The sequence below is a fragment of the Mus musculus genome, chromosome X (assembly GCF_000001635.26).
Source record: "Mus musculus strain C57BL/6J chromosome X, GRCm38.p6 C57BL/6J".
Classification (NCBI taxonomy): domain Eukaryota; kingdom Metazoa; phylum Chordata; class Mammalia; order Rodentia; family Muridae; genus Mus; species Mus musculus.
Window position 1 is genome coordinate 78,119,598 of NC_000086.7, and position 24,531 is coordinate 78,144,128.

The 24,531-nt window shown below is 35.4% G+C and overlaps 1 protein-coding gene across 1 annotated transcript; it reads left to right on the plus strand.

The window, feature by feature from the left end:
* The first annotated feature begins 5,869 nt into the window (after positions 1-5,869).
* On the plus strand, positions 5,870-10,806 carry Gm5938 (predicted gene 5938). Its single transcript, NM_001085534.2, has 7 exons — positions 5,870-5,972; positions 6,399-6,538; positions 7,444-7,517; positions 8,846-8,956; positions 9,628-9,726; positions 9,963-9,992; positions 10,589-10,806. The coding sequence occupies exons 1-6, from the start codon at positions 5,922-5,924 to the stop codon at positions 9,977-9,979; spliced, it is 492 nt and encodes a 163-aa protein (NP_001079003.1). The 5' UTR covers positions 5,870-5,921; the 3' UTR covers positions 9,980-9,992; positions 10,589-10,806.
* The last annotated feature ends 13,725 nt before the right edge of the window (positions 10,807-24,531 follow it).

A 24,531-nucleotide genomic window follows, 5' to 3' on the forward strand; every position in this document is an offset into this window, starting at 1 on the left:
TCCTGAAAGTACCCTGATATAGCTGTCTCTTGTGAGGCTATGTCAGTGCCTGGCAAATACAGAAGTGGATGCTCACAGTTATCAATTGAATGGAACATAGGGCCCCCAATGGAGGAGCTGGAAAAAGTACCCAAAGATCTGAAGGGGGTCTACAACCCTATAGGTGGAACAACAATATGAACTAACCATTACCCCCCCCAGAGCTCATGTCTCTAGCTGCATATGTAGCAGAAGATGGCCTAGTCAGCCATCATTGGGAAGAGATGCCCCTTTGTCTTGCAAACTTTATATGCCCCAGTACAGGGGAACTCCAGGGCCAAGAAGTGAGAGTGAGTGGGTAGGGAAACAGGATGGCGGGGGAGGGTATAGGGGACTCTCAGGATAGCATTTGAAATGTAAATGAAGAAAATTTCTAATAAAAATTTGAAAAAAGTCAATAAGAGACAATTTTCTTTTGAAGTTGTTGATTTTGTTTCTTGTAGATTGATGGTATATAAAGTATTTCTAAGGGATTTTTGAGAATAGGGTACAGCTACAACTTAGGGTGTCAATCGACTAAATATTTAAGAAGTAAAGCAAGCTGGAGAAGCTTTCGTGAAAATGATCCCATGAGACTTGCAAAACATAGACAGTGGAGAGAGGGAACATTTTTTTAGGGAAGGAAATAGCAATTAATTAGTGCATTCTCAGGTGAAAGCAGGAGAGATGCAGAGATGGAAAAGTAAATTTTATCAAAATTTAATTTGTTTAGAATGTTGAGAGATATTAAAGAGGCAGCAAATTAAAAAATCATACATTTTCTAGGAAATACCTAAAAAGATTTTATATAACAAGACATGGATTCAGAATTCATGATGAAATTCCCAATTTTAATAAAAATGAAATACCTAAATATAATAAGTAAATGATTTATTCAGAGGCATATAAAAATGAAACAAAATACTCATTATAAAGTCCCTTGTTTCATGATGAGATTATAAGCAACCTGAATTTTCATATCATCACACAGTCATTACAATGATCTGTGCAAAATGTTTACAATTTGGAAAAATTACAAAGTTTATTTTATTCTCACACTATGTCAAATTTTAAAGCTGTCCTCTTTTGAATGTACTAAGCTTGAGTATCAAGCCAAGAAATATATCAGTACAGTTCTTGAGAACAATAGTCATTGAATCTTTCTTTTATTTTGAAAAGGTCAACAACCATAAGAATATATCTATCAATTTTAATCTGATTGTAACATGGCATTTTAGTCCCTAATTATTACTCACTAGTAGTTGGAAACAAACCTTCAAAAATTGTCAGAGACAAAAATGCATAAAACAGTGATACATGATTAACTACTGAAACTATTCACCCCACTTCAACGAATTCTAGAATTTTAGAGAACTCAAAGATATGAAGAGTGTCATAAACCTTAGCATATGTTCTTTGACCAGAGTGGAGTGATTTCTTGGATTCGATCTGAGTCGTGTGCAATATCCATTAAGCTGAAAGCATAGAATGTCTCACTGTTGCTTACTTTATCCAGGATTCTACAATATTATTTATTTGTGAAAATATCTGCTTTGTCATGTATATCTCAATAACATATTGATTAAATGAAGCTGTTGACCATTTCACACATGTATCACATATATGAGGTATTCTGTTTACTCTTGTTTCACATTTCTCACCCTTTTATGTCAAACTTATCAAAGCTTTCTAAATCACAAAACTCACAAAACCCTTGGTCTTGCACACTTTATATGCCCCAGTACAGGGGAATGTCAGGGCCACGATGTTGGGGTGGGTGGGTATGGCAGCAGGGTGGGGGGAGTGTATAGGGTATTTTCAGGATAGCATGTGAAATGTAAATGAAGAAAATATCTAATAAAAACTTGGAAAAAATACAAAAATAAAATGTAAGAAATATTTTGAATTTAGACATTCTATGCAAAAAGATTTTTATAAATATTGAATTTAAATTTGACCTCTTACAATATATTTATTTTTTAGGATGACACATGAACATCTGTAACCAGAAACTTCTTCATCATTTTCACCATATACAGATCCTTATTGTGCCAAATCAGAGAGCAATAATTCAAAACTGGCTTAGATTTAGGAGAACTGAACACTTTTAACTTTAAAATCTTGGATATAATTGAGCAGAAAAATCACTTTTGATAACAATGATTCCATGTCTGAAATGTCCAATAAAATAGACAGAGATAGAGACATAGACACAGGGTAAATTTTATCCAAATTTAGATATTTGGTACTTGGAGATAGATGAAAACATATTGATCAGGTATTTCAGTATATTTTTACAAGAGCACTTATGTTCAGAATGTATAATCACCTTAAAAATATTAATAAAATGAACACAGAAAAGATAAATGAGTAATAATTTGAAGAGAGGAATATAGAAAATAATGAAATGTGCAATCATGTAACATGTCATCTTATTCTTTCTGACAATATAAACTAAAATTCCAGTTTGAATTCATAAAATATCTGTTACAAAGTTTCTGTGCATGATGTGTGAATATTGCCAAAATAGTGGAGGCAAATAGAGCTACACAGGTGTTTTGGAACTGTGAAAACATACAGATGCCTTCCCCTGTTCATATTGATTCTAAGTATAAATTCAAGAAATACAGCAGCTGCCTTCTTGAGAAACAGAATTCAGTGAACTATTCATTTGGTTTGAAAAGGTCACCAAACACAGAAGCATATCATCAATCTGTAATTGGATTATATCATGGATTATCCTCTCATTCTTACTGGCAGGCAACAGAAAACAAATGCAGAGGAAGGATGTGTGATTTCTCAGGGATATCTCCAGTAATGTGATTTACACTAAAATTGTGTTTGTCAACAATTTCACACATCGAAAAACATTGTTAATTTTTTTCTCCAATTTCTAAAATCTTCATCTCAAGCTTTTCAAATCCCCTACACACAACAGGATCTTTTCACAGTATCATTTATTTTCAGTTTTATTAGGGGCTCTACTAATTTATTCAGCGTTATGTATGTTATTTTGGCTTTGGAACTAACTCTTGGTCCCTAATGTCCTCACAAAGGAACTGTACTTCCTACACAAAGGAAATGACTGTTCTTTCTACCTCAAAATCTATCAGTGGTCTCTAGATCAGAAAGGAAGTGCACAGTCCCGTGATCCAGGTCCTCACTGTTGCTGGCTACAGATGGGCAAAATCTATTATAGCCGCTGCAGGCAAACATGCTAGCTGTGAACTAATATCCAGAATACATTCAAAATTAAAATACAATGTGTCAGAAAGCCCATGGTGGATTTCTTGTGAGAGTTTGACATTAAGATAAGTGTTTAAAAAGAAGAGAAGCAGAGAGAAAATGAGAGGGTTCAGAAACAGCTTTTAGAGAAATTTCAAAGTTGCAGAGCTACTCTTGAAAACAGTGTGGAGAATTCTCAATCTTGTAAAAGTAAATGCACCATGTGACTCTGTTAAACATCTTGTTGGCTTGTGCCCAAATGACTTGACATGCTTTTTGTCAGCTACTTGCTCATATATGTTAATTGCTCCTATATTCATATCAGCTAGGAATTGAAAATAACCTAAATCTCCTGAAATTCTCTTGTGGCTAACAAAAAAAATGGTACATATATACTATGGAATAGTGTTCAATGATGAGGAAAAGTGGAATCATGAAAATTTCAGATATATGACAGGCACTAACAAAGATGCTGTTGAGTGAGATAACCCAGATCTAGAAAGACAAATGTGGCATGTTTTGTCTCATGTGTTCTTCCTAGATCCAAATCTTCAGATAAGGGGTTAGGAATCACTTGAGACCTTGTAATAGTCATGCCCCTAAAGTCAGTATCTCTATCAAATCCTTCCCTTAAGGGTGCAGGAAACCCTGTTGAAGGGAGGAAGAAAGACAATTATACCCACAGGAGATGGAGAACACCAAGCATGCAAGGCTTTCTAAATTAATATGATGGATGTACATATGAACATATTGAAACTGAAGCACCATGCAGAGGGCCTCCATAGGTCTGTACCACGTGGAGACCTGGAGATAAGAGATGTGGATACATGCCCCATTCCTAAACCAGAAGCAATCCCCAATTGATAGTCACATTCAAATGAAAGCTATTTTCCTTCAAGGGAACCTCATTAAGTAATCAAACTAAACTTAAGCATAGCTACAAGCCCCTCAGTGGATGGCCAGCAGAAATCTGATTCAACAGGATCATTGGAGATTTTTTTCTCACAATATTCTCTTTTTCCTTTTTTGAAAAATGATTATCTATTGTTACAATTTTATTTTATTTTTTATTTTTTTCAATTTTCCAACGAATTTTTTAAGTTAATGATTTTTTATTTACATTCCAAATGCTGCCCCACAATGTCCCCCTCCAATGGTTCTTCTCCCAATCCCCTTCCACTTCACCAGTTTCCTCCCATTTTAAATAATATGTCATTTTCATACTTATTATGACTCCCAAGTTAGTGATTTATAGGATTCCAGAATGTGTGAAAGAATAGGTATCTCGTTTTTATGCCTTCTATTGGGCTCTCTTCCTGTTTGTTTGTTTGTTCCAACTTAGTTTTGTTAGAGATTTATTTTTTTACTATACTATGCTTTATTTTATTATTATTCCTTAGAAGATTTTTTACTTTCTAGTGAGAGACAGAAATCCAATCCATCTAAATTAGATGTTATATGAGGAGGACTTGGGAGAAATAGAGAGATGGAAATCCATAAACTGTATATATTTTATGAGAAAAAATACTTCCTTTCAATAAAAGGAAAAGGATTTAGGACTCACTCATTATAGTAAAATCTTCCCTTTTATAGCATCATTTGGATACTAGTATAGAAAACCATAACTAACCAAAAAATATATGTGGAAAGATCTATTCTACAGATTCCGCATATAATGCCTTGGCTTTATTGAAGAAAAAAGAATGGAAGGATTGTAAGGTATAGAGGAAAATACAGTTGGAAGAGAGAGAGGGAGAGAGAAGCCACCACCAAGCATCACACTATGATTAAATGAACATTCAATTGGGAGAACAATGGAAATAAAAACTTGTAGATTAAAAAGACCATGAAACAACAATTCCATATAAAGAACTCCAGGAAATGATTAACTGAGAATAGGAAGAGGGGAACAACTGGTTATTCTACATCACATGGTCAGTCCTGGGAACATATACAAAAGTAAAGTTTTATATTTTGAGAAGTAGTGTTACATTGCACACACACATACACACAGACATACACACATATGTTTATTATTTTCAATGATCTCTCTTGTAGTTATTTACATGTGGTAGTGGATGATATTGATCTGTAAGGATAAAGAACTCAATATATGGAAAGGCTTAATTGTAGAAGAGGTCTTATGACTATATCCTTATATTAAATTCTTCTTACTCTTTAACATACTTTCTTGCAAGCATGTGGTTGCTTTGGCTCCTATTGCCCAGGCCAATGTTTTAATTTCTTTAACTGCATAGTATTAGGCTACATTTCAGAAAGTATCGTACAAAGCATTTCACATTTTTAAATGAATCATATAGGATATATTAATATACATTGTGACATTTACCCACGACTATAGTTCTGGAGCCAAAGCCATTACTTGTACACACTATCATAGAGATACTCCTTTCATCCTAATAGGAATGCTCAGTTAATCATACAAACATGTCACAACCTGAAAAATAATCTAATACCCTTAAGGATATGACTTCATACTTCATTTACCAGGGCCCAGCAGGAAGTACTGAAAAGAACTAGGTTGTTGTGATAGGAAATCATTGGATGATTCTATGTCCCTCCTTTTCACTAAATGCATAAAAACCTTTGTTAGTCTACATCCTTCACAACTACTTATTTGCTTTGAGCTTCTGTAGAAAAGAAAGTCTTGTGCCATAATGGCAAAATTTCTGCTGCTTGCTTTGGCATTTGGACTGGCACATGCTGCGGTAAATGCAGGGGTCTGTGTTTGTAAGTGTGAGCTTCCTCAGTAGCATAATTCTATGAATGTGATTTATCATTCAGTTAATCCATGCAAACCCATGAAATAACCTTTCTGACTTTCATTCAGGTACACTTTGCCAATCAGATGTTCTCTAAGATGAAATTAGTGAAATAAGGGATTGGATTTTCAGAGTATATTAGAATGAATGATGAGCATCTCATGTATATGGTTCTATTTTAATCAAGTCATCATATTGCTCTGAGGTGTGCTTCACTCCTGGAAACATTATCTAGAGCTAACAAATGAAATATTATTGATGAATATTTCTAGTAATTTAAAAAATATGAAGTATTGAGAGGAGAGATGTGAATACCAACTCATATTCTAATGGTTTGTATGGTTTTCTTTGTTATTTTTATTCCTTTTACAGATGGAAGGACCTTGGAAAACTGTTGCTATTGCTGCTGATAGAGTAGACAAGATAGAGAGAGGTGGAAAACTGAGAATCTATTGTCGTAGCCTTACCTGTGAAAAGGAATGCAAGGAAATGAAAGTCACATTTTATGTACTGTAAGCAAATTATCAAGAATGTAAACTGAGAAGACTGTTTTCATTTCTTATCATCAATCCTGTGTAAATTACAGGACAATATTTTGGTCCTGGTCATGAAAATCATGACCCCATTTTTTTTTTAGCAATGTAATATTAATATGATATGATGGGTCATATCTGGACATCACATAGAGATATGATCAGTGTCTCCAATTTTATGAGTATATCCTGAGTATTCAATATGGTTGGAGGGCTGCCATTGAATTTTATCATTTCTGTTTGATACAGAACCCTCTAAAGATATTGATTGTAATTAGGTGAAGCGTGTGATCACATAGGTCAGTGCCATATATGCTGTGTTATTCAATTAGAGTTTTCATAAACTTTTTCCACAAATGTGTCAGATAAATCTAGTTTTTGAATCCTATTTCCTGAAGTTCTATGTTCACAGGTTCTCTCTGACATTTGGATTACTGTGTCCAATGCATGTGTATATAAGTCAATAAGAATTGAAAATTCTTAGAACCATTTCTGTTTAATAGATACAACTGTAAGTTTTACATTACATATAACACCACTTAAAATATATACTTATAAACCCGTGTCTATATTATGGCTGGACTAAAACAAAAGAATTTTTGTACAGAGTATCATACTCGATGACTATTGAAGTTTGTATAAGGATATCACCAGAACTTTCATACCATGGGGCAAAATTGGCACAAATAAAGAAAGGCAACTCTATGCCCGCAAACAATATGATAATTTCTAAACAAGAATTAGGAGAAATTGAGGTAAACATAAGTAATTAGCTCCTGTCTCTGTACAATACCTTCTTGAATGCATTCTAACACTTGAAGATCTTTAATATGAATTTATTGTTAGCAAAGAACAAGCCATATGTTCTCTCTTTAACTTTTTAGTGAAAATGGACAGTGCTCATTGACCACAATCACTGGGTATTTGCAAGAAGATGGCAAGACCTACAAAACTCAGTGTAAGTACAGGTTCTGGGAGCACCGCCTATTATCAAAGCATTGTGGTCGGGCAAGCTGACAGTTCAACTGCCCAAAGGTACATAGATCAAGAGTAAATCTGGCTTTTTGGAAATTTATCAATCACTCCCAACACCCTCAGATATTCTTCTAAGTCCAAATAAATTCTAGGTCATCCCAAGTTTACTTGGAGAAGACCACTATAACCTAAAGATGTAAATAATTTTAACAATATATTTTCCAAGAAGTTTTCCCACAGATAAATAATATCTAGATCATTTTACTGTGATTTTTGTCATATATTACATCACTGTTTTATTTGCTAAATCGGGTTCTTTCTAGAAGGCCTCAATATCATCAAATATCTTTGCAAAATTCCTGCATCTGGCTCCTATGTGCTTACATTACAAACATGGTCTGTCACCCTTGAGTAAGGGAAATTTAGTTTACACTTTTATTTTCAATATTTATTTTCTTATATTTTGCAGAGAATATTAAAAAACTTTAATTTTGAAAAGCAGTTATGGTAAAATCTGTTCAAGGATTTCAAAATTTCTCCTTCATATTTGTAAGAATTGCTAAAATAATAGCTACATTATTCAATTAAATTATACAAAATTTGACTTTTGATATTAAAACAAGCAAAAGAGACAAACAAACACCAGAGTGTACATTCTATTGGTAAGGAAATGCTTTACCTAACTTTACATGGTTGTTAAAAAACAGTCTTGCTAATGAAAGGGACACAATGTATCATACAATAAGTGGAAATGTTACTCACAGAATCTGTCTTTGTCTCTCTTTCTCTCTCTTCCCCCCCCCCCCCCACAGTGTGAATGTCTGGTTATCACTAAAAATTTCATACTTACATCTTTTTCGTCAATAATAGGAAAAGTACAATATTTTGTGCATTTTACTAATTAGAAATTATTTCTTTTTGTACATTATACATTTCCCTCCAAGTGTTGCTAAAATTCAGTTTTAACTTCTCACACAATTTACAAGAACCCTTTGATATCTGGTTGGAAATGCAGGAATACCTCACCAATAGCACACTAGTCTTGACACAGATATTCAGAGGAATGGAAAGTCTCTGTACTTTGGATTTTTAATCAGTTTTATAGCATAGAAACAGATGTTCTTCATATTACAATATAATATGGAAAATGAATGCCTACAGGAATAGCCATGCATGCATGGGTTGTATATTATGAATCAGAGATGATTGCTACTGTCAGGGTCAACATTAATGTTTCACAAATAGGTAACATCAAATAAAGTAGAACATTGAATGTTACTGACTTTTGAAATATTTCTATTATCATTACAGATCAAGGGGATAATCATTATGAACTTGTGAAGGAGACACCTGAGAACTTAGTATTTTATAGTGAGAATGTGGACAGAGCTGACCGGAAAACAAAATTGATATTTGTTCTTGGTAAGAATGGCAGTGGATCTCTGAAATAGTAACAAAATTACTGCTTCATAAATAAGGACTAAGTCAGATTCCCCTCCTCCCAATAAAGTGTTATAGGATTTCTAAAGCCCTTTCCACTAAATGACAACCAGATTATATGTGGACCTACTTGTATATTATATTGTAATTTGAGTAGCATGGCACTGAAGACTGTGGGCAATGATGAAAGTAATTGGAAGAGTTTGTGTTCATGTTTGTTCCCTGGAAAAACGGAGCATATGTGATTTTCCCAAAGTTTAGACCATTTTCAGTGCCATGTCACTAAATGTGTAGAAAATTAAAGCAGTATAGGCCAAGAGAAATGTGAGGTTTCCATTTTCCATTGAAGTTCTTGACTCTTATTTTTAAGAGTAGATGGGATTGATATGTGTAATTTCCATAGAAAAATACTTTCTATGTTTTCTTCATCATGAAATACTGGAAAGTGATCTCATACCACAATTTTTACCTTAGTAAGTGTGTCCATGATTATTGGGTTAATTTTCATTATCAGTATTGGCTCATCTAGAATAAATGAATTTGGAGAAGTTGGGACTTTTCATTAAATATCATGGTGTGACACAAAGGAAGCAATGTACATAATGCAGGATTTTCATGAAGAAATCTCTGACATTATTATTCATGGAATACAGGCAATAAACCTTTAACTTCTGAGGAAAATGAAAGACTTGTGAAATATGCTGTGTCAAGCCACATTCCTCCTGAAAACATTAGACATGTCCTGGGTACAGGTAAAATTAATGCATGTTGTTTTTTGCTATAGCATATATATGTATATATGTATGTATTTATATTGCTTATATTAATATTCATATTAAAATCCATATATGTCAATATATATGTATATATATGTGTGTATATATACACACACATAATTCATGATTTAGATAGAATTATTTGGGAGCTGTCCTCATTTTGTAGTTATACAAACATTGTTGCTCCTTACCCCACTTACTTTCTTTTATAGATACCTGTCCTGAGTAATGATCTTCTGTAGGTGAGTAGAAACAGAAGGTATATAATCCCATCTCTATTTTTTAAATGAGAAAGGTTTTTGCGTAAAAATCTGACATAAGCACGTGAGTAAAAGTACTTGTTCTTAAATGAAGCAAAATCTAGACAGTCTGTTACTAGGACTTTATATTTGCAAATCCTATAGTGACAAATATGACATAGAGAATAATTTCATTTATAAAACAATATTAAAGATTTTGTATCATTCAGAATTTGTAATGTTTTTATTTTGAAAATATTCCATCAACAAAATATTTTTTCACTTGAAATCTTTCAATTTATATATAATTTGTGGAATATACTTTCCACTGACTTGGTATAAGCCTGTTGACATTTAAATATATACTTTGATCACTCTCAGTCTAATTTTGAATGTAGGACCACAGTGTCATTATTTCATGTGGAAACTATATATCCAATGTATGGGACACAGTTGATTTCTGCCAAAGGAACTCTTTTTGTACAATTATTCGTCTATAGTCTACATTGTTATATTTAACTTTGTTCTCCTGCAATCTCAGTAATGAAAACTTTCCTGTCAGCTTAACCATGTATTATTTATTTTTCATGTTTGAACAGATAACAGCAGGATGAGAATTATGCATCATAACCTCATGACTGTGGAATCAGTATCATGTATAATTCACCTTTCCTTTCAAAATACATTTTTTCCTCCCCTGAGCAGCCAGGATACTGAATACCACATTCCTGACTTGCCTTTTCTTTCTCTTCTCATGATCTACGACCTGTTATTCCTTTTTTTGAATGATTAAATAAAGTGATTTAAGAAGCAATAACGACCTTGTGAAAAGAGCTCATTCAAAAGGCATGTGAATGTAATACATAAATAAGTGTAACACATAAATGTGGAACAAATGATATTTTCATAACTAACACTTTTGTAATATTTGAAAATGCACACTTCTAGGGGTATTGCCAAGAACACAACAGAAGTGAGCTTTATATTTTGCTTAGTATTTAGTTTTACCTGTAATTCATCATAGGAGGTTGAATTATCCCAGCACACTAAAATATTTCACATAACAAACTCATTGTTTCTGGCTACATTTTCCACATTATTTAAAACAGAGAAAATAAATCTCTTTTCCAGAAATCCATCTGAGGAGATTATATTTTGCTTAATGACTTCAGCAATCAAAGGAATTCAGATATATTTAAAGAGTATACAAATGAGTCAATCAGTTTTGAGGAATAGAATAAATTAACTGTAATGATAATCCATTATACCAAACCCTATAAATATACATTTATATACTACATTTTTCTATGTGTATTGCAATGATTCCTTAAAATGTAGTTAGCTATCAAAAAACAAAAGGCAGATGCAATCTTCTTTGAGGGCTTGGGACAGTGAAAGGGAGAAGATTCTAGACAGTGGTGCTAAATACTGTTTTCTAAATTCTGAAATTGAAACAGATGCAAAGAGTCTTTTTGTTGTTGAAATAAGGCTGTTATTTCACATTTCTTTCTGTGCCTTGTAAAAGGATGTTACTTTAAAAAATTACTTATCCTTAATTTTTTTTTTCCAGTCCAGCCATTAACCCCCTCCAGGTCCACTTTCAGACAGTTCCTCATCCCATTCCTCCTGTCCTGTCTCCAAGAGAATATCCCCATATCCCTAGACACTCCTACACACCCTGACAGGCCTCCCCACTCCCTGGGGCCTCAAGTCTCTCAAGGGTTAGGTGCATCTTCTCTCATTGAGACCATACCAGGGAGTACTCTGCTGTATATATATATATATATGTGTGTGTGTGTGTGTGTGTGTGTGTGTGTGTGTGTGTGTGTGTCTGGGGCCTCATATCAGTTGGTGTATGCTGACTTGTTTTTGACTCAGTGTTTGAGAGATCTCAGGGGTCGAGGTTTGTTGAGATTGTTGGTCTTCCTACGGGATTATTCTCTTCCTCAACTTCTTCCAGCCTTTCCTTAATTCAACCACAGGGGTCCCAGACTTTAGACCATTGGTTGTATTTAAGTATCTGCATCTGTCTCAGTCATCTGGTTGTTGGGCTTCTTGGAGGACAGACATGCTAGGCTCCTGTTTGTAAATACGTCATAGAATCAATAGTAGTGTCAGACCTTGAAACCTCCCCTTGAGATGGATCCCAATTTGGCCCAGTCACTGAACCTCCTTTCCCTCAGTCTCTTCTCCATTTTTGTCACTGAAGTTCTTCTAGACAGGAACAATAACTGGATCAAAGTTTTTGACTGTGTGGTTGCAACTCAATTCCTCCATTTGACGCCCTATCTTTATACTGGAGATGGACTCTATGAGTTCCCTCTCCCCACTGTTGGGTATTTCATCTAAGGTCCCTGCCTTTGAGTCCTGAGAGCTTCTAACCTCCCAGGTCTCTGGTACTTTCTGGAGAGACCCCTGATCTCCCAACTCCTGAGGTTGCCTGTTTCCATTCATTCTGCTGGTCCTCAGGGCTTTGCTCCTGAACCCTTCCCCCAATACCAGATCCTGTTCCCCTTTCCCCCTCCCCCTCCATATACTACTCATATCCCTCCCTCTGTCCCCCGTGATTGCTTTCGTCACCCTCCCAAGTGTAACAGAAGCATTCTCACCTGGGCCTTTCAGCTTGAAAACCTTCCTTAGTTCTGTGCATGTTTTTCTGGGTGTTCTGTAAATTTTTACCTAATATCCACTTATTAGTGAGTTCATACCATGCATGTCCTTTTCGGTCTGAGATAACACAGGATTATATTTTCTATTTCCATTCATGTGCTTGCAAAATTCATGATGTCCTTGATCTTAATAGCTGAATAGTATTCAATTGTGTAAACGAACACAATTTCTGTATCCATTCTTCTGTTGTAGGACATCTGGGTTGTTTCCAGCTTCTGGCTATCACAAAATAAGGCCACTATGAACATAGTAGAACACATGCCCTTGTGGTATAGTAGGGCATCTTTTGGGTATATTTCCAGGAGTGGTATAGCTAAATCTTTAGGTAACTCTATTTTTAATCTTCTGAGTAAACTCAAGATTGACTTCCAAAGTGTTTGTACCAGTTAGCAATCCCACCAGCAACAGAGAAGTGTATCTCTTTCTCCACATTCTCACCAACAGGTGCTATCTCCTGAGGTTATCTTAGCCATTCTGATTGGTATAAGCTAGAATCTCCGAGTCGTTTTGATTTGCATTTTCCTGATGAGTAAGGACTTTGAGCATTTATTTAAGTGCTTCTCAGCCATTTGTGGGTCCTCTTTTTTGCATCTTGTTTAGTTTTATACCTCATTTTTTGATTGGGTTGTTTGTTTGTTTGTTTGGAGGTTAGCTTCTTGAGTTCTTTACATATTTTGGATATTAGCCTCTTTCAGATGTGAGGTTAGTGAAATTTATTTTTCTAATCTTGGTGATTTTTCCTGTTGACTATGCTCTTTTCCCTATAGAAGCTTTTCAGTTTCATCAGGTCCCATTTATCAATTTTTGGTCTTAGACCATGAGCCATTGGAGTTCTGTTCAGGAAAATGTCCCCTGTGCCCATGTGTTTGAGGCTTTTGCCCATTTTCCTTTCTATTAGATTTATTGAATTTGCTTTTATCTGGATGTCCTTGATCCACTTGGACTTGAAGTTTGTGCAAGGTGACAAATATGGATCAATTTTTGTTTTTAGACATACCGACTAACAGTTAGATCATCACCATTTATGGACAATGCTTTCAATTTTCCATTGTATATTTTTTGGCTTCTTTGCCAAAATATATCAAGTGTCCAAAGGAGTGTGGTTTTATTTCTGGGTCTTCATTTCTATTCCATTGATAGACCTGTCTGTCTATGTACCAATACCATGCTGGGTGTTTTTGTTTTTGTTTTGTTTTGTTTTTATCACTATTGCTCTGTAGTACAGCTTGAGGTCAGTGATCATGATTCCCTAGAAGTTCTTTTACTGTTAAGAATTGTTTTTGATATCCTGTTTTTTTTCCTTATCAAATTGCTGCTTCCATGTCTTTGAAGAATTGTTTTGGAATTTTTGATGGGGATTAAATTGAATGTGTAGATTGCCTTTAGTAGAATGGCCATTTTTATTATGTTAATCCTACCAGTCCATGAGCCTGGGACATCTCTCCATTTTCTGAAGTCGTCTTTGATTTCTTTCTTGAGAGACTTGAAGTTCTTGTCGTACAGCTATTTCACTTTTTTGGATATCCCAAGGTATTTTATATTATTTGCGACTATTGTGAGGGGTGTTGTTTCCTTATTTTCTTTCTCAGCCCATTTATTATTTGAAAATTTGAATGCTCAATGTACTTTTATATCACCACTTGCATTCTTCACCTAATTATTACTATTCTTTTGCCTCTAAATGCTCCTTATATTTCAGAACTTCTTCATAAGTATACAGACATATTAGAGTGTATGGGTTTTGTGTGGATTGCGTGTGTGTGTGTTTGTTGAGAGTGAGGAGCTTGACATAGAAGTTTATAGCCAACTATTTCAATTTAGTGCTTCTAAAATGCATTCCTGTTCATGACAGATTTCTTGGTCTTCAATAAACTGTAACTGATCTCACTTGTAGTGTTAAGTGAATATGAGTACTTCTTTTACAATCAAAAGTTACTATCAAATCGTAGTGTTATAATGGCATAGAAGTTCTAAATCACACCAATTACAATAGTTACAGCATAGAAAAAGTATGCCAAGTGATATAATATTGGCCCTTTGTTCTTAGAGGAAACTGTTTAGTTGAACTTATATGATGAGGTAAATCATTCCTGTCTCTGTAAAACACATCCCATTCCCATCATTCTTTTCATACACCATTGTAATTTTTATTAAATTATTTTATTTATTTACATTCCAAATGTTGCCCCTCTTCCTGGTCCCCTCTCTACTCCTATGTTACCCTCTCCAGCATATACTTTCCCTAGGGGAATCAAGTCTCTACAGGATTAGGTGCATCTATGCTACATTTGTGCTAGGGTCCACAGACTATCCCATGTATGCTCTTTGGTTGGTGGCATAGACTCTGGTAGCTCTGAGGAGTCTGGATTCATTTATATAGTTGTTCTTTCTTTGGGGTTGTAATCACCTACAGCTTCTTTTATCCTTCCCCTAACTCTTCCATAGAGGTCCCCAACCTCAGTACAGTGGTTGGCTCTATGTATTTGCATCTGTCTCAGTCAACTGCTGGTAGAGCCTTTCAGAGGTCAGCTAGCCTAGACTTCTGTCTGAAGGCAAAACATGGCATCAGTAATACTGTCAGCATTTGATGCTTAGGATGAATCCCAAGTTGGGCTGGTCACTGAATGGTCTTTCCTACAGTCTCTGGTTCATTTTTGTCCCTGCATTTCTTTTTGATAGGAACAATTCTTGGTCAAAAATTTGAAAGTAGGTGGGTGGTCCCAAAACTCCACTGACCTTCACTATATGTTGGAGATGTTCTCTTCAGGTTCCATTTCTCCACTGTTGGACATTTCAGATAAGGTCATTCCCTTTAAGTCCCGAGAGCTTCTCACGTCCTTGGTCTTTGGGAATTTCTATAGGTTTTCCCCTGCCCCACCCACACTACTACATATAACCATCATTCTCCTGGCACTCTGGGCTTCTCTCCTGTCTTGTCTACCTGATCCTGCTTTGGATTTCCATTCCTACACCTCTCTTCCTCCCTCTGGCTCCCTTTATTATTTTGTTTCCCTTTCTAAGTGGGATTAAAACATCCTCACTTGGGCCTTCCTTCTTGTTAATTTTCAAATGGTCTGTGGATTGTGTTATGGGTATTATCCACTTATCAATGATTACATACCATTCATGTCCTTTTGGGTCTGGGTTTCCTTTCTAAGGAATATACTTTCTAGTTTCATTCATTTGCCTGCAAATGAGTACTATACTAAATAGGTAGGGAGAGAGAGGGCAGCCTTGTCTTGTCTCTGATTTTAGTGGGATTACCTCAAGTTTCTCTCCATTTAGTTTGATTGTGACTATTGATTTGCTGTATATTGTTTTCACTGTGTTTAGGTATGGGCCTTGAATTCCTGATCCTTCCAAGATTTTTATCATGAAGAGAGTTTGAATTTTGTTGAATGCTTTCTTAGCATCTAATGAAATGATCATGTATTTTTTCCCCTTTGAGTTTGTTTTATAGTGGATTACATTGATAGATTTCCTTATATTTAACCATCCTCGCATCCCTGGGATGAAGCCTACTTGATCGTGTTGGACGATTATTTTGATGTGTTCTTGAGGTTGGTTCATGATAATTTTATTGAATTTGCATTGATATTCATAAGTGAAATTGGTCTGAAGTACTTTTTCTTTGTTGGGTCTATATAGTTTAGGTATGAGTGTAATTGTGGCTGCAGAGTGTAATTGTGGCTTCATAAAAGGAATTGGGTAGTTTACCTTCTGTTTCTATTTTGTGGAATAGTTTGAAGAGTATTAGTATTAGTATTTCATTGAAAGTCTGATAGAATTCTGCACTAAACCCAACTGGTCCTGGGGTACTTTTGTTGCGAGACCTTTAATGACTGCTTCTATTTCTTTAGGGGTTATGGGAATATTTAGGTGGTTTATCTGATCCTGATTTAACTTTGGAACCTGGCATATGTCTAGAAAACTGTCCATTTAATAAAGATTTTCCTAGGTTTTTGTAGTAGGATCTGATGATTTTTTTGTTTGTTTTCCTCAGTTTCTCTTGTTATGTCTCTCTTTTCATTTATGATTTTGTTAATTTCATTACTGTCTGTGTGGCCTCGAGTTAGTGTGTTGAGGGGTTTATCTATCATGTTGATTTTCTCAAAGAAACAGCTCTGGCTTTTGTTGATTCTTTATATAGTTCTTTTGGTTTCTACTAGGTTGATTTCAGCCCTGAGTTTTAATATTTTCTGCCATCTTCTTTTCTTGTGTGTATTTGCTTCCTTTAGTTCTAGAGCTTTTAGATTTCCTGTTAAGCTGGGAGTGTATGCTCTCTTCAGTTTTTTTAATGGAGGCACTCAGAGCTCTGAGAGAGTACATGTCTTTGTCATTGAGTTGTGTTTTCTGTATGCAGCAAAATGCTAGGTTCTGTTTACATATCCAGTCTGCTATTCTATGTCTTTTTATTGGGGAATTGTGTTCATTGATGTTGAGATATTAAAGAAAAGTTATTTTTGTTTTCTGTTATATTTGTCGTTAGAGATGGGATTATGTTTGTGTGGGCATCTTCTTTTGGGTTTGTTGAAAGACGATTACTTTCTTGATTTTTTTGGGGTGTAGTTTCTGAGGAATATTTTTGTTGTTGTTTTTTTTCTTTTTTAAAAAGATGTGTTATTCTAAAAGCACCAAATTTCTCAAATGTGTCATTTCTATAAGTTACCAATGCCTCAGTAGCTTCCTCTGCTTCCCTGTCAAAATGAACACTAAGAAATCAAACAGCTCCATTTAAAAAATGCATCATAGAACTATGAAGATTATTCTCAGAAAATGGAACAACTGTGAAATATTTAAAAGTTTTCAATATCCTTAGCCATCAGGGGAATAAAATTAAACTTTTGAGAGTTTTCTCTTACCTCTATAAGGATGACCTACATCAATAAAAGAATTTAAAACCCATGCTAGTGAGAATGCAGAAAAACAGATACACTTACTTATTCTTGGTGGAAATGAAAAGTAGAGTAACAACCATGAAAATCTATTGGGAATTTCCCAAACAGGACTATATCAGTCTTACCACAATACTTTCAAGTAAGAATTACAAATAATCTTAACTAACTTTTTAATCGTTTAAAGAGAAGGATGTTTCAAAGATGTTCTATATAGTCAGTTTTAATGTAATTCCCCAAACAAGAAAACATACATGCACATGTGTGCATATGCATATGCACACACACTCACACATGCACACACACACACACACACACACACACACACACACACACACACACAGATATAAAAACAGAGAGACAGAGAGTAAAAGACACAGAAAAAACCTCAACATACCTGATGATTGTAGGGGAAAAATCCTTAATAAAAAAGTACAAAAATAAATATATGTCCATATTAATAAGCTCATTCACAGTGATGAAAATGGCTTCATTTCAGAAACACAGGCTTGGAATTAATGCCAGCACCATATGAGTATCTCAATATATAAGGAAATATCCTTGGATAAAATACATCATGCTTTCAAAATACAACTCACAGCGAGAGTGGAGAGTTGGAAGGAATATGCTTCAAAATAATAGAAGCTTTGTTTGATAAACCTACACCCATCATTATTTTTTATGCAGAAAACCTCAATAAAACACTGAAGAAGACAGGCTGCATGCTATCCCCACTCCTTTTCAATGTGCTAGAGGCACTGCACTAAGGAATGCAGAAGGAGAAAAGAAAATTAAAACCACACTTAGATAAGACAAATAGTATTCAAATTATCCTTACTTTCAGAAGACATAATATTATACATAAGAAATGCGCTAAATTATAACAGATCATATGTAGAACAGTCAACAATTTCTGCAAAATGGCACAGAAAAGAATCAGCTTGAAAACATTCACTCATGGTGTGATTGAATTATTGTACAAGTCTACCAACCATGTGACTAATGTTCAAGAAACTGGCTGTAAGTCTACCATATTAAACAACTACTTCTTGTCATATGCTCAAAGAACTCCACTTTCTATTACAGGCACATGTTGGCCTTCATGTTTATTTCTGGTCTATTAACAAAAGATAGTATATAGCAACAACCTAAAATTCTTCTACTGAGGGTTGGATAATCAAAATGTTTTCTACATTCACCATAGAATACTATTCACCTGTAAATAAACATGTAACTTTGAAATTTACTGCTACATGAAAGAAAAATGGAAATATCATGTTGGATGAAGTAATGTAGACTAAGAATCCCAAGCATCACATTTTCTCCTTTGCAGTATTTATGTTCAAATGTACAGATATGAATATACAATATTTAGTGAAAAAAGTTATTTGGAAAGTGTAAAGAGACTCTATGAATCTTGGGGCTGAAGCTTATGAGGTTAATTGCAAAATAAACGTGCTATAAAGGTGAAAACAAAACGATAGGGCCAAGGCTCCAAGTGAGGATGAGGGAGATAATATAAGAAGTGAAGTGTTATGTGGCAAATGAAATGTCAACAAAATTGTTACATCTAGCTTCAAGAGATCATATTTTATACTTACCTAATGTTTTAAAAATTTTGTATTTATATTTTATATTCATCTAAAATTATATGCAATACATATGAATGCTAGTATACATATAGGTATAGAAATTTCTATTTTAAAACAAATTAAACTAATTTTCCTGATAAACTCTTCACAGGAGCAATAGATTAACCAATAGATAGTATTTAGAATGATAAAGCTCTTTTGAAATGATTTTCTTATTGTCAGTTTGACTGTGAAAACAATATAAATTATCTATTTTGAGGTAGGCTGAACATCAAAGGTTTTGCTTGGACCTGTATGGATAGACACTATACAATTAGTACACAGTCAGATAATTCTAGATAGATATGTAACCTCATGCATTTTTTTCCGTTATTTCACTTTTCTGGTTCCCGAAAATACTATTAAGGATGCCAAGGGAAAGAAACAGGCAGTCCTACCAAAATGAAACACCTAAGAACAATGACATGTAGAAGCATGGCAAAACAAGCATAATTTGATGACTATGGAAAACATGAAAATTAAAGTGTATTAAAACAAACTTTTATATGAAAAAATCATGGTTAATATGTGACCATAGATTTGGGATTTTCTTTCTAATATAGAAGAACCTTGTATATCATACATTTTACACTGAGGACCATATGTTACAGCACTATAATCCATTTGAATCATTCTCAATATTAATTATGTTATTTTTTTCCATTTTTTATTAGGTATTTAGCTCATTTACATTTCCAATGCTATACCAAAATTCCCCCATACCCACCCACCCCCACTCCGCTACCCGCCCACGCCCCCTTTTTGGCCCTGGCGTTCCCCTGTACTGGGGCATATAAAGTTTGCGTGTCCAATGGGCCTCTCTTTCCAGTGATGGCCAACTAGGCCATCTTTTGATACATATGCAGCTAGAGTCAAGAGCTCCGAGGTACTGGTTAGTTAATAATGTTGATCCACCTATAGGGTTGCAGATCCCTTTAGCTCCTTGGGTACTGTCTCTAGCTCCTCCATTGGGAGCCCTGTGATCCATCCATTAGCTGACTGTGAGCATCCACTTCTGTGTTTGCTAGGCCCCGGCATAGTCTCACAAGAGACAGCTACATCTGGGTCCTTTCGATAAAATCTTGCTAGTGTATGCAATGGTGTCAGCGTTTGGATGCTGATTCTGAGGTGGATCCCTGGATATGGTAGTCTCTACATGGTCCATCCTTTCATCTCAGCTCCAAACTTTGTCTCTGTAACTCCATCCAAGGGTGTTTTGTTCCCACTTCTAAAAAGGGGCATAGTGTCCACACTTCAGTCTTCATTTTTCTTGAGTTTCATGTGTTTAGGAAATTGTATCTTATATCTTGGGTATCCTAGGTTTTGGGCTAATATCCACTTATCAGTGAGTACATATTGTGTGAGTTCCTTTGTGAATGTGTTACCTCACTCAGGATGATGCCCTCCAGGTCCATCCATTTGCCTAGGAATTTCATAAATTCATTCTTTTTAATAGCTGAGTAGTACTCCATTGTGTAGATGTACCACATTTTCTGTATCCATTCCTCTGTTGAGGGGCATCTGGGTTCTTTCCAGCTTCTGGCTATTATAAATAAGGCTGCTATGAACATAGTGGAGCATGAGACCTTCTTACCAGTTGGGGCATCTTCTGGATATATGCCCAGGAGAGGTATTGCTGGATCCTCCGGTAGTACTATGTCCAATTTTCTGAGGAACCGCCAGACTGATTTCCAGAGTGGTTGTACAAGCCTGCAATCCCACCAACAATGGAGGAGTGTTCCTCTTTCTCCACATCCTCACCAGCATCTGCTATCACCTGAATTTTTGATCTTAGCCATTCTGACTGGTGTGAGGTGGAATCTCAGGGTTGTTTTGATTTGCATTTCCCTGATGATTAAGGATGTTGAACATTTTTTCAGGTGCTTCTCTGCCATTCGTTATTCCTCAGGTGAGAATTCTTTGTTCAGTTCTGAGCCCCATTTTTTAATGGGGTTATTTGATTTTCTGAAGTCCACCTTCTTGAGTTCTTTATATATGTTGGATATTAGTCCCCTATCTGATTTAGGATAGGTAAAGATCCTTTCCCAATCTGTTGGTGGTCTTTTTGTCTTATTGACGGTGTCTTTTGCCTTGCAGAAACTTTGGAGTTTCATTAGGTCCCATTTGTCAATTCTCGATCTTACAGCACAAGCCATTGCTGTTCTGTTCAGGAATTTTTCCTCTGTGCCCATATCTTCAAGGCTTTTCCCCACTTTCTCCTCTATAAGTTTCAGTGTCTCTGGTTTTATGTGAAGTTCTTTGATCCATTTCGATTTGACCTTAGTACAAGGAGATAAGTATGGATCGATTCGCATTCTTCTACATGATAACAACCAGTTGTGCCAGCACCAATTGTTGAAAATGCTGTCTTTCTTCCACTGGATGGTTTTAGCTCCCTTGTCGAAGATCAAGTGACCATAGGTGTGTGGGTTCATTTCTGGGTCTTCAATTCTGTTCCATTGGTCTACTTGTCTGTCTCTATACCAGTACCATGCAGTTTTTATCACAATTGCTCTGTAGTAAAGCTTTAGGTCAGGCATGGTGATTCCACCAGAGGTTCTTTTATCCTTGAGAAGAGTTTTTGCTATCCTAGGTTTTTTGTTATTCCAGATGAATTTGCAAATTGCTCCTTCTAATTTGTTGAAGAATTGAGTTGGAATTTTGATGGGCATTTCATTGAATCTGTAGATTGCTTTTGGCAAGATAGCCATTTTTACAATGTTGATCCTGCCAATCCATGAGCATGGGAGATCTTTCCATCTTCTGAGATCTTCTTTAATTTCTTTCTTCAGAGACTTGAAGTTTTTATCATACAGATCTTTCACTTCCTTAGTTAGAGTCACGCCAAGATATTTTATATTATTTGTGACTATTGAGAAGGGTGTTGTTTCCCTAATTTCTTTCTCAGCCTGTATATTCTTTGTGTAGAGAAAGGCCATTGACTTGTTTGAGTTAATTTTATATCCAGCTACTTCACCGAAGCTGTTTATCAGGTTTAGGAGTTCTCTGGTGGAATTTTTAGGGTCACTTATATATACTATCATATCATCTGCAAAAAGTGATATTTTGACTTCCTCCTTTCCAATTTGTACCCCTTGATCTGCTTTTGTTGTCGAATTGCTCTGGCTAATACTTCAAGTACTATGTTGAAAAGGTAGGGAGAAAGTGGGCAGCCTTGTCTAGTCCCAGATTTTAGTGGGATTGCTTCCAGCTTCTCTCCATTTACTTTGATGTTGGCTACTGGTTTGCTGTAGATTGCTTTTATCATGTTTAGGTATGGGCCTTGAATTCCTGATCTTTCCATAACTTTTATCATGAATGGGTGTTGGATCTTGTCAAATGCTTTTTCTGCATCTAACGAGATGATCATGTGGTTTTTGTCTTTGAGTTTGTTTATATAATGGATTACATTGATGGGTTTTCGTATATTAAACCATCCCTGCATCCCTGGAATAAAACCTACTTGGTCAGGATGGATGATTGCTTTAATGTGTTCTTGGATTCGGTTAGCGAGAATTTTATTGAGGATTTTTGCATCAATATTCATAAGGGAAATTGGTCTGAAGTTCTCTATCTTTGTGTGATCTTTCTGTGGTTTAGGTATCAGAGTAATAGTGGCTTCATAAAATGAGTTGGGTAGAGTACCTTCTACTTCTATCTTATGAAAAAGTTTGTGCAGAACTGGAATTAGATCTTCTATGAAGGTCTGATAGAACTCTGCACTAAACCCGTGTGGTCCTGGGCTTTTTTTGGCTGGGAGACTATTTATAACTGCTTCTATTTCTTTAGGTGATATGGGACTGTTTAGAAGGTCAACCTGATCCTGATTCAACTTTGGTATCTGGTATCTGTCCAGAAATTTGTCCATTTCGTCCAGGTTTTCCAGTTTTGTTGAGTATAGCCTTTTGTAGAAGGAAATGATGGTGTTTTGGATTTCTTCAGGATCTGTTGTTATGTCTTCCTTTTCATTTCTGATTTTGTTAATTAGGATTTTTTCTCTGTGACCTCTAGTGTGTCTAGCTAAGGGTTTATCTATCTTGTTGATTTTCTCAAAGAACCAACTCCTGGTTTGGTTAATTCTTTGAATAGTTCTTCTTGTTTCCACTTGGTTGATTTCACCCCTGAGTTTGATTATTTCCTGCCGTCTACTCCTCTTTGGTGAATTTGCTTCTTTTTTTTCTAGAGCTTTTAGATGTGTTGTCTAGCTGCTAGTATGTGCTCTCTCCCGTTTCTTCTTGGAGGCACTCAGAGCTATGAGTTTCCCTCTTAGAAATGCTTTCATTGTGTCCCAAAGGATTGGGTACGTTGTGGCTTCATTTTCATTAAACTCTAAAAAGTCTTTAATTTCTTTCTTTATTCCTTCCTTGACCAAGGTATCATTGAGAAGAGTGTTGTTCAGTTTCCACGTGACTGTTGGCTTTCTGTTATTTTTTTTGTTATTGAAGATCAGCCTTAGTGCATGGTGATCTGATAGGATACATGGGACAATTTCAATATTTTTGAATCTGTTGAGGCCTGTTTTGTGACCTATTATGTGGTCAATTTTGGAGAAGGTACCATGAGGTGCTGAGAAGTAGGTATATCCTTTTGTTTTAGGATAAAATGTTCTGTAGATATCTGTCAGATCCATTTGTTTCATCACTTCTGTTAGTTTCAGTGTGTCCCTGTTTAGTTTCTGTTTCCATGATCTGTCCATTGGTGAAAGTGGTGTGTTGAAGTCTCCCACTATTATTGTGTGAGGTGCAATGTGTGCTTTGAGCTTTACTAAAGTGTCTTTAATGAATGTGGCTGCCCTTGTATTTGGAGCATAGATATTCAGAATTGAGAGTTCCTCTTGGAGGATTTTACCTTTGATGAGAACAAAGTGCCCCTCCTTGTCTTTTTTGATGACTTTTGGTTGGAAGTCAATCTTATCAGATATTAGGATGGCTACTCCAGGTTGTTTCTTCATACCATTTGCTTGGAAAATTGTTTTCCAGCCTTTTATTCTGAGGTAGTGTCTATCTTTTTCTCTGAGATTTGTCTCCTGTAAGCAGCAAAATGTTGGGTCTTGTTTGTGTAGCCAGTTTGTTAGTCTATATCTTTTTATTGGGGAGTTGAGACCATTGATGTTAAGAGATATTAAGGAAAAGTAATTGTTGCTTCCTGTTATTTTTGTTGTTAAAGTTGGCATTCTGTTCTTGTGGCTGTCTTCTTTTAGGTTTGTTGAGGAATTACCTTCTTGTTTTTTCTAAGTCGTTGTTCCCATTCTTGTATTGATTTTTGTCTGTTATTATCCTTTGAAGGCCTGGATTCGTGGAGAGATAATGTGTGAATTTGGTTTTGTCGTGGAATACTTTGGTTTCT

Bases quoted from the DNA above. Each gene is read 5' to 3' on its own strand.
- Gm5938 (NM_001085534.2), top strand. From the start codon at position 5,922: ATGGCAAAATTTCTGCTGCTTGCTTTGGCATTTGGACTGGCACATGCT. The intron at 7,518-8,845 runs GTAAGTACAGGT...TTATCATTACAG, and splicing joins CAAGACCTACAAAACTCAGT to ATCAAGGGGATAATCATTAT. The intron at 8,957-9,627 runs GTAAGAATGGCA...CATGGAATACAG, and splicing joins AAAATTGATATTTGTTCTTG to GCAATAAACCTTTAACTTCT.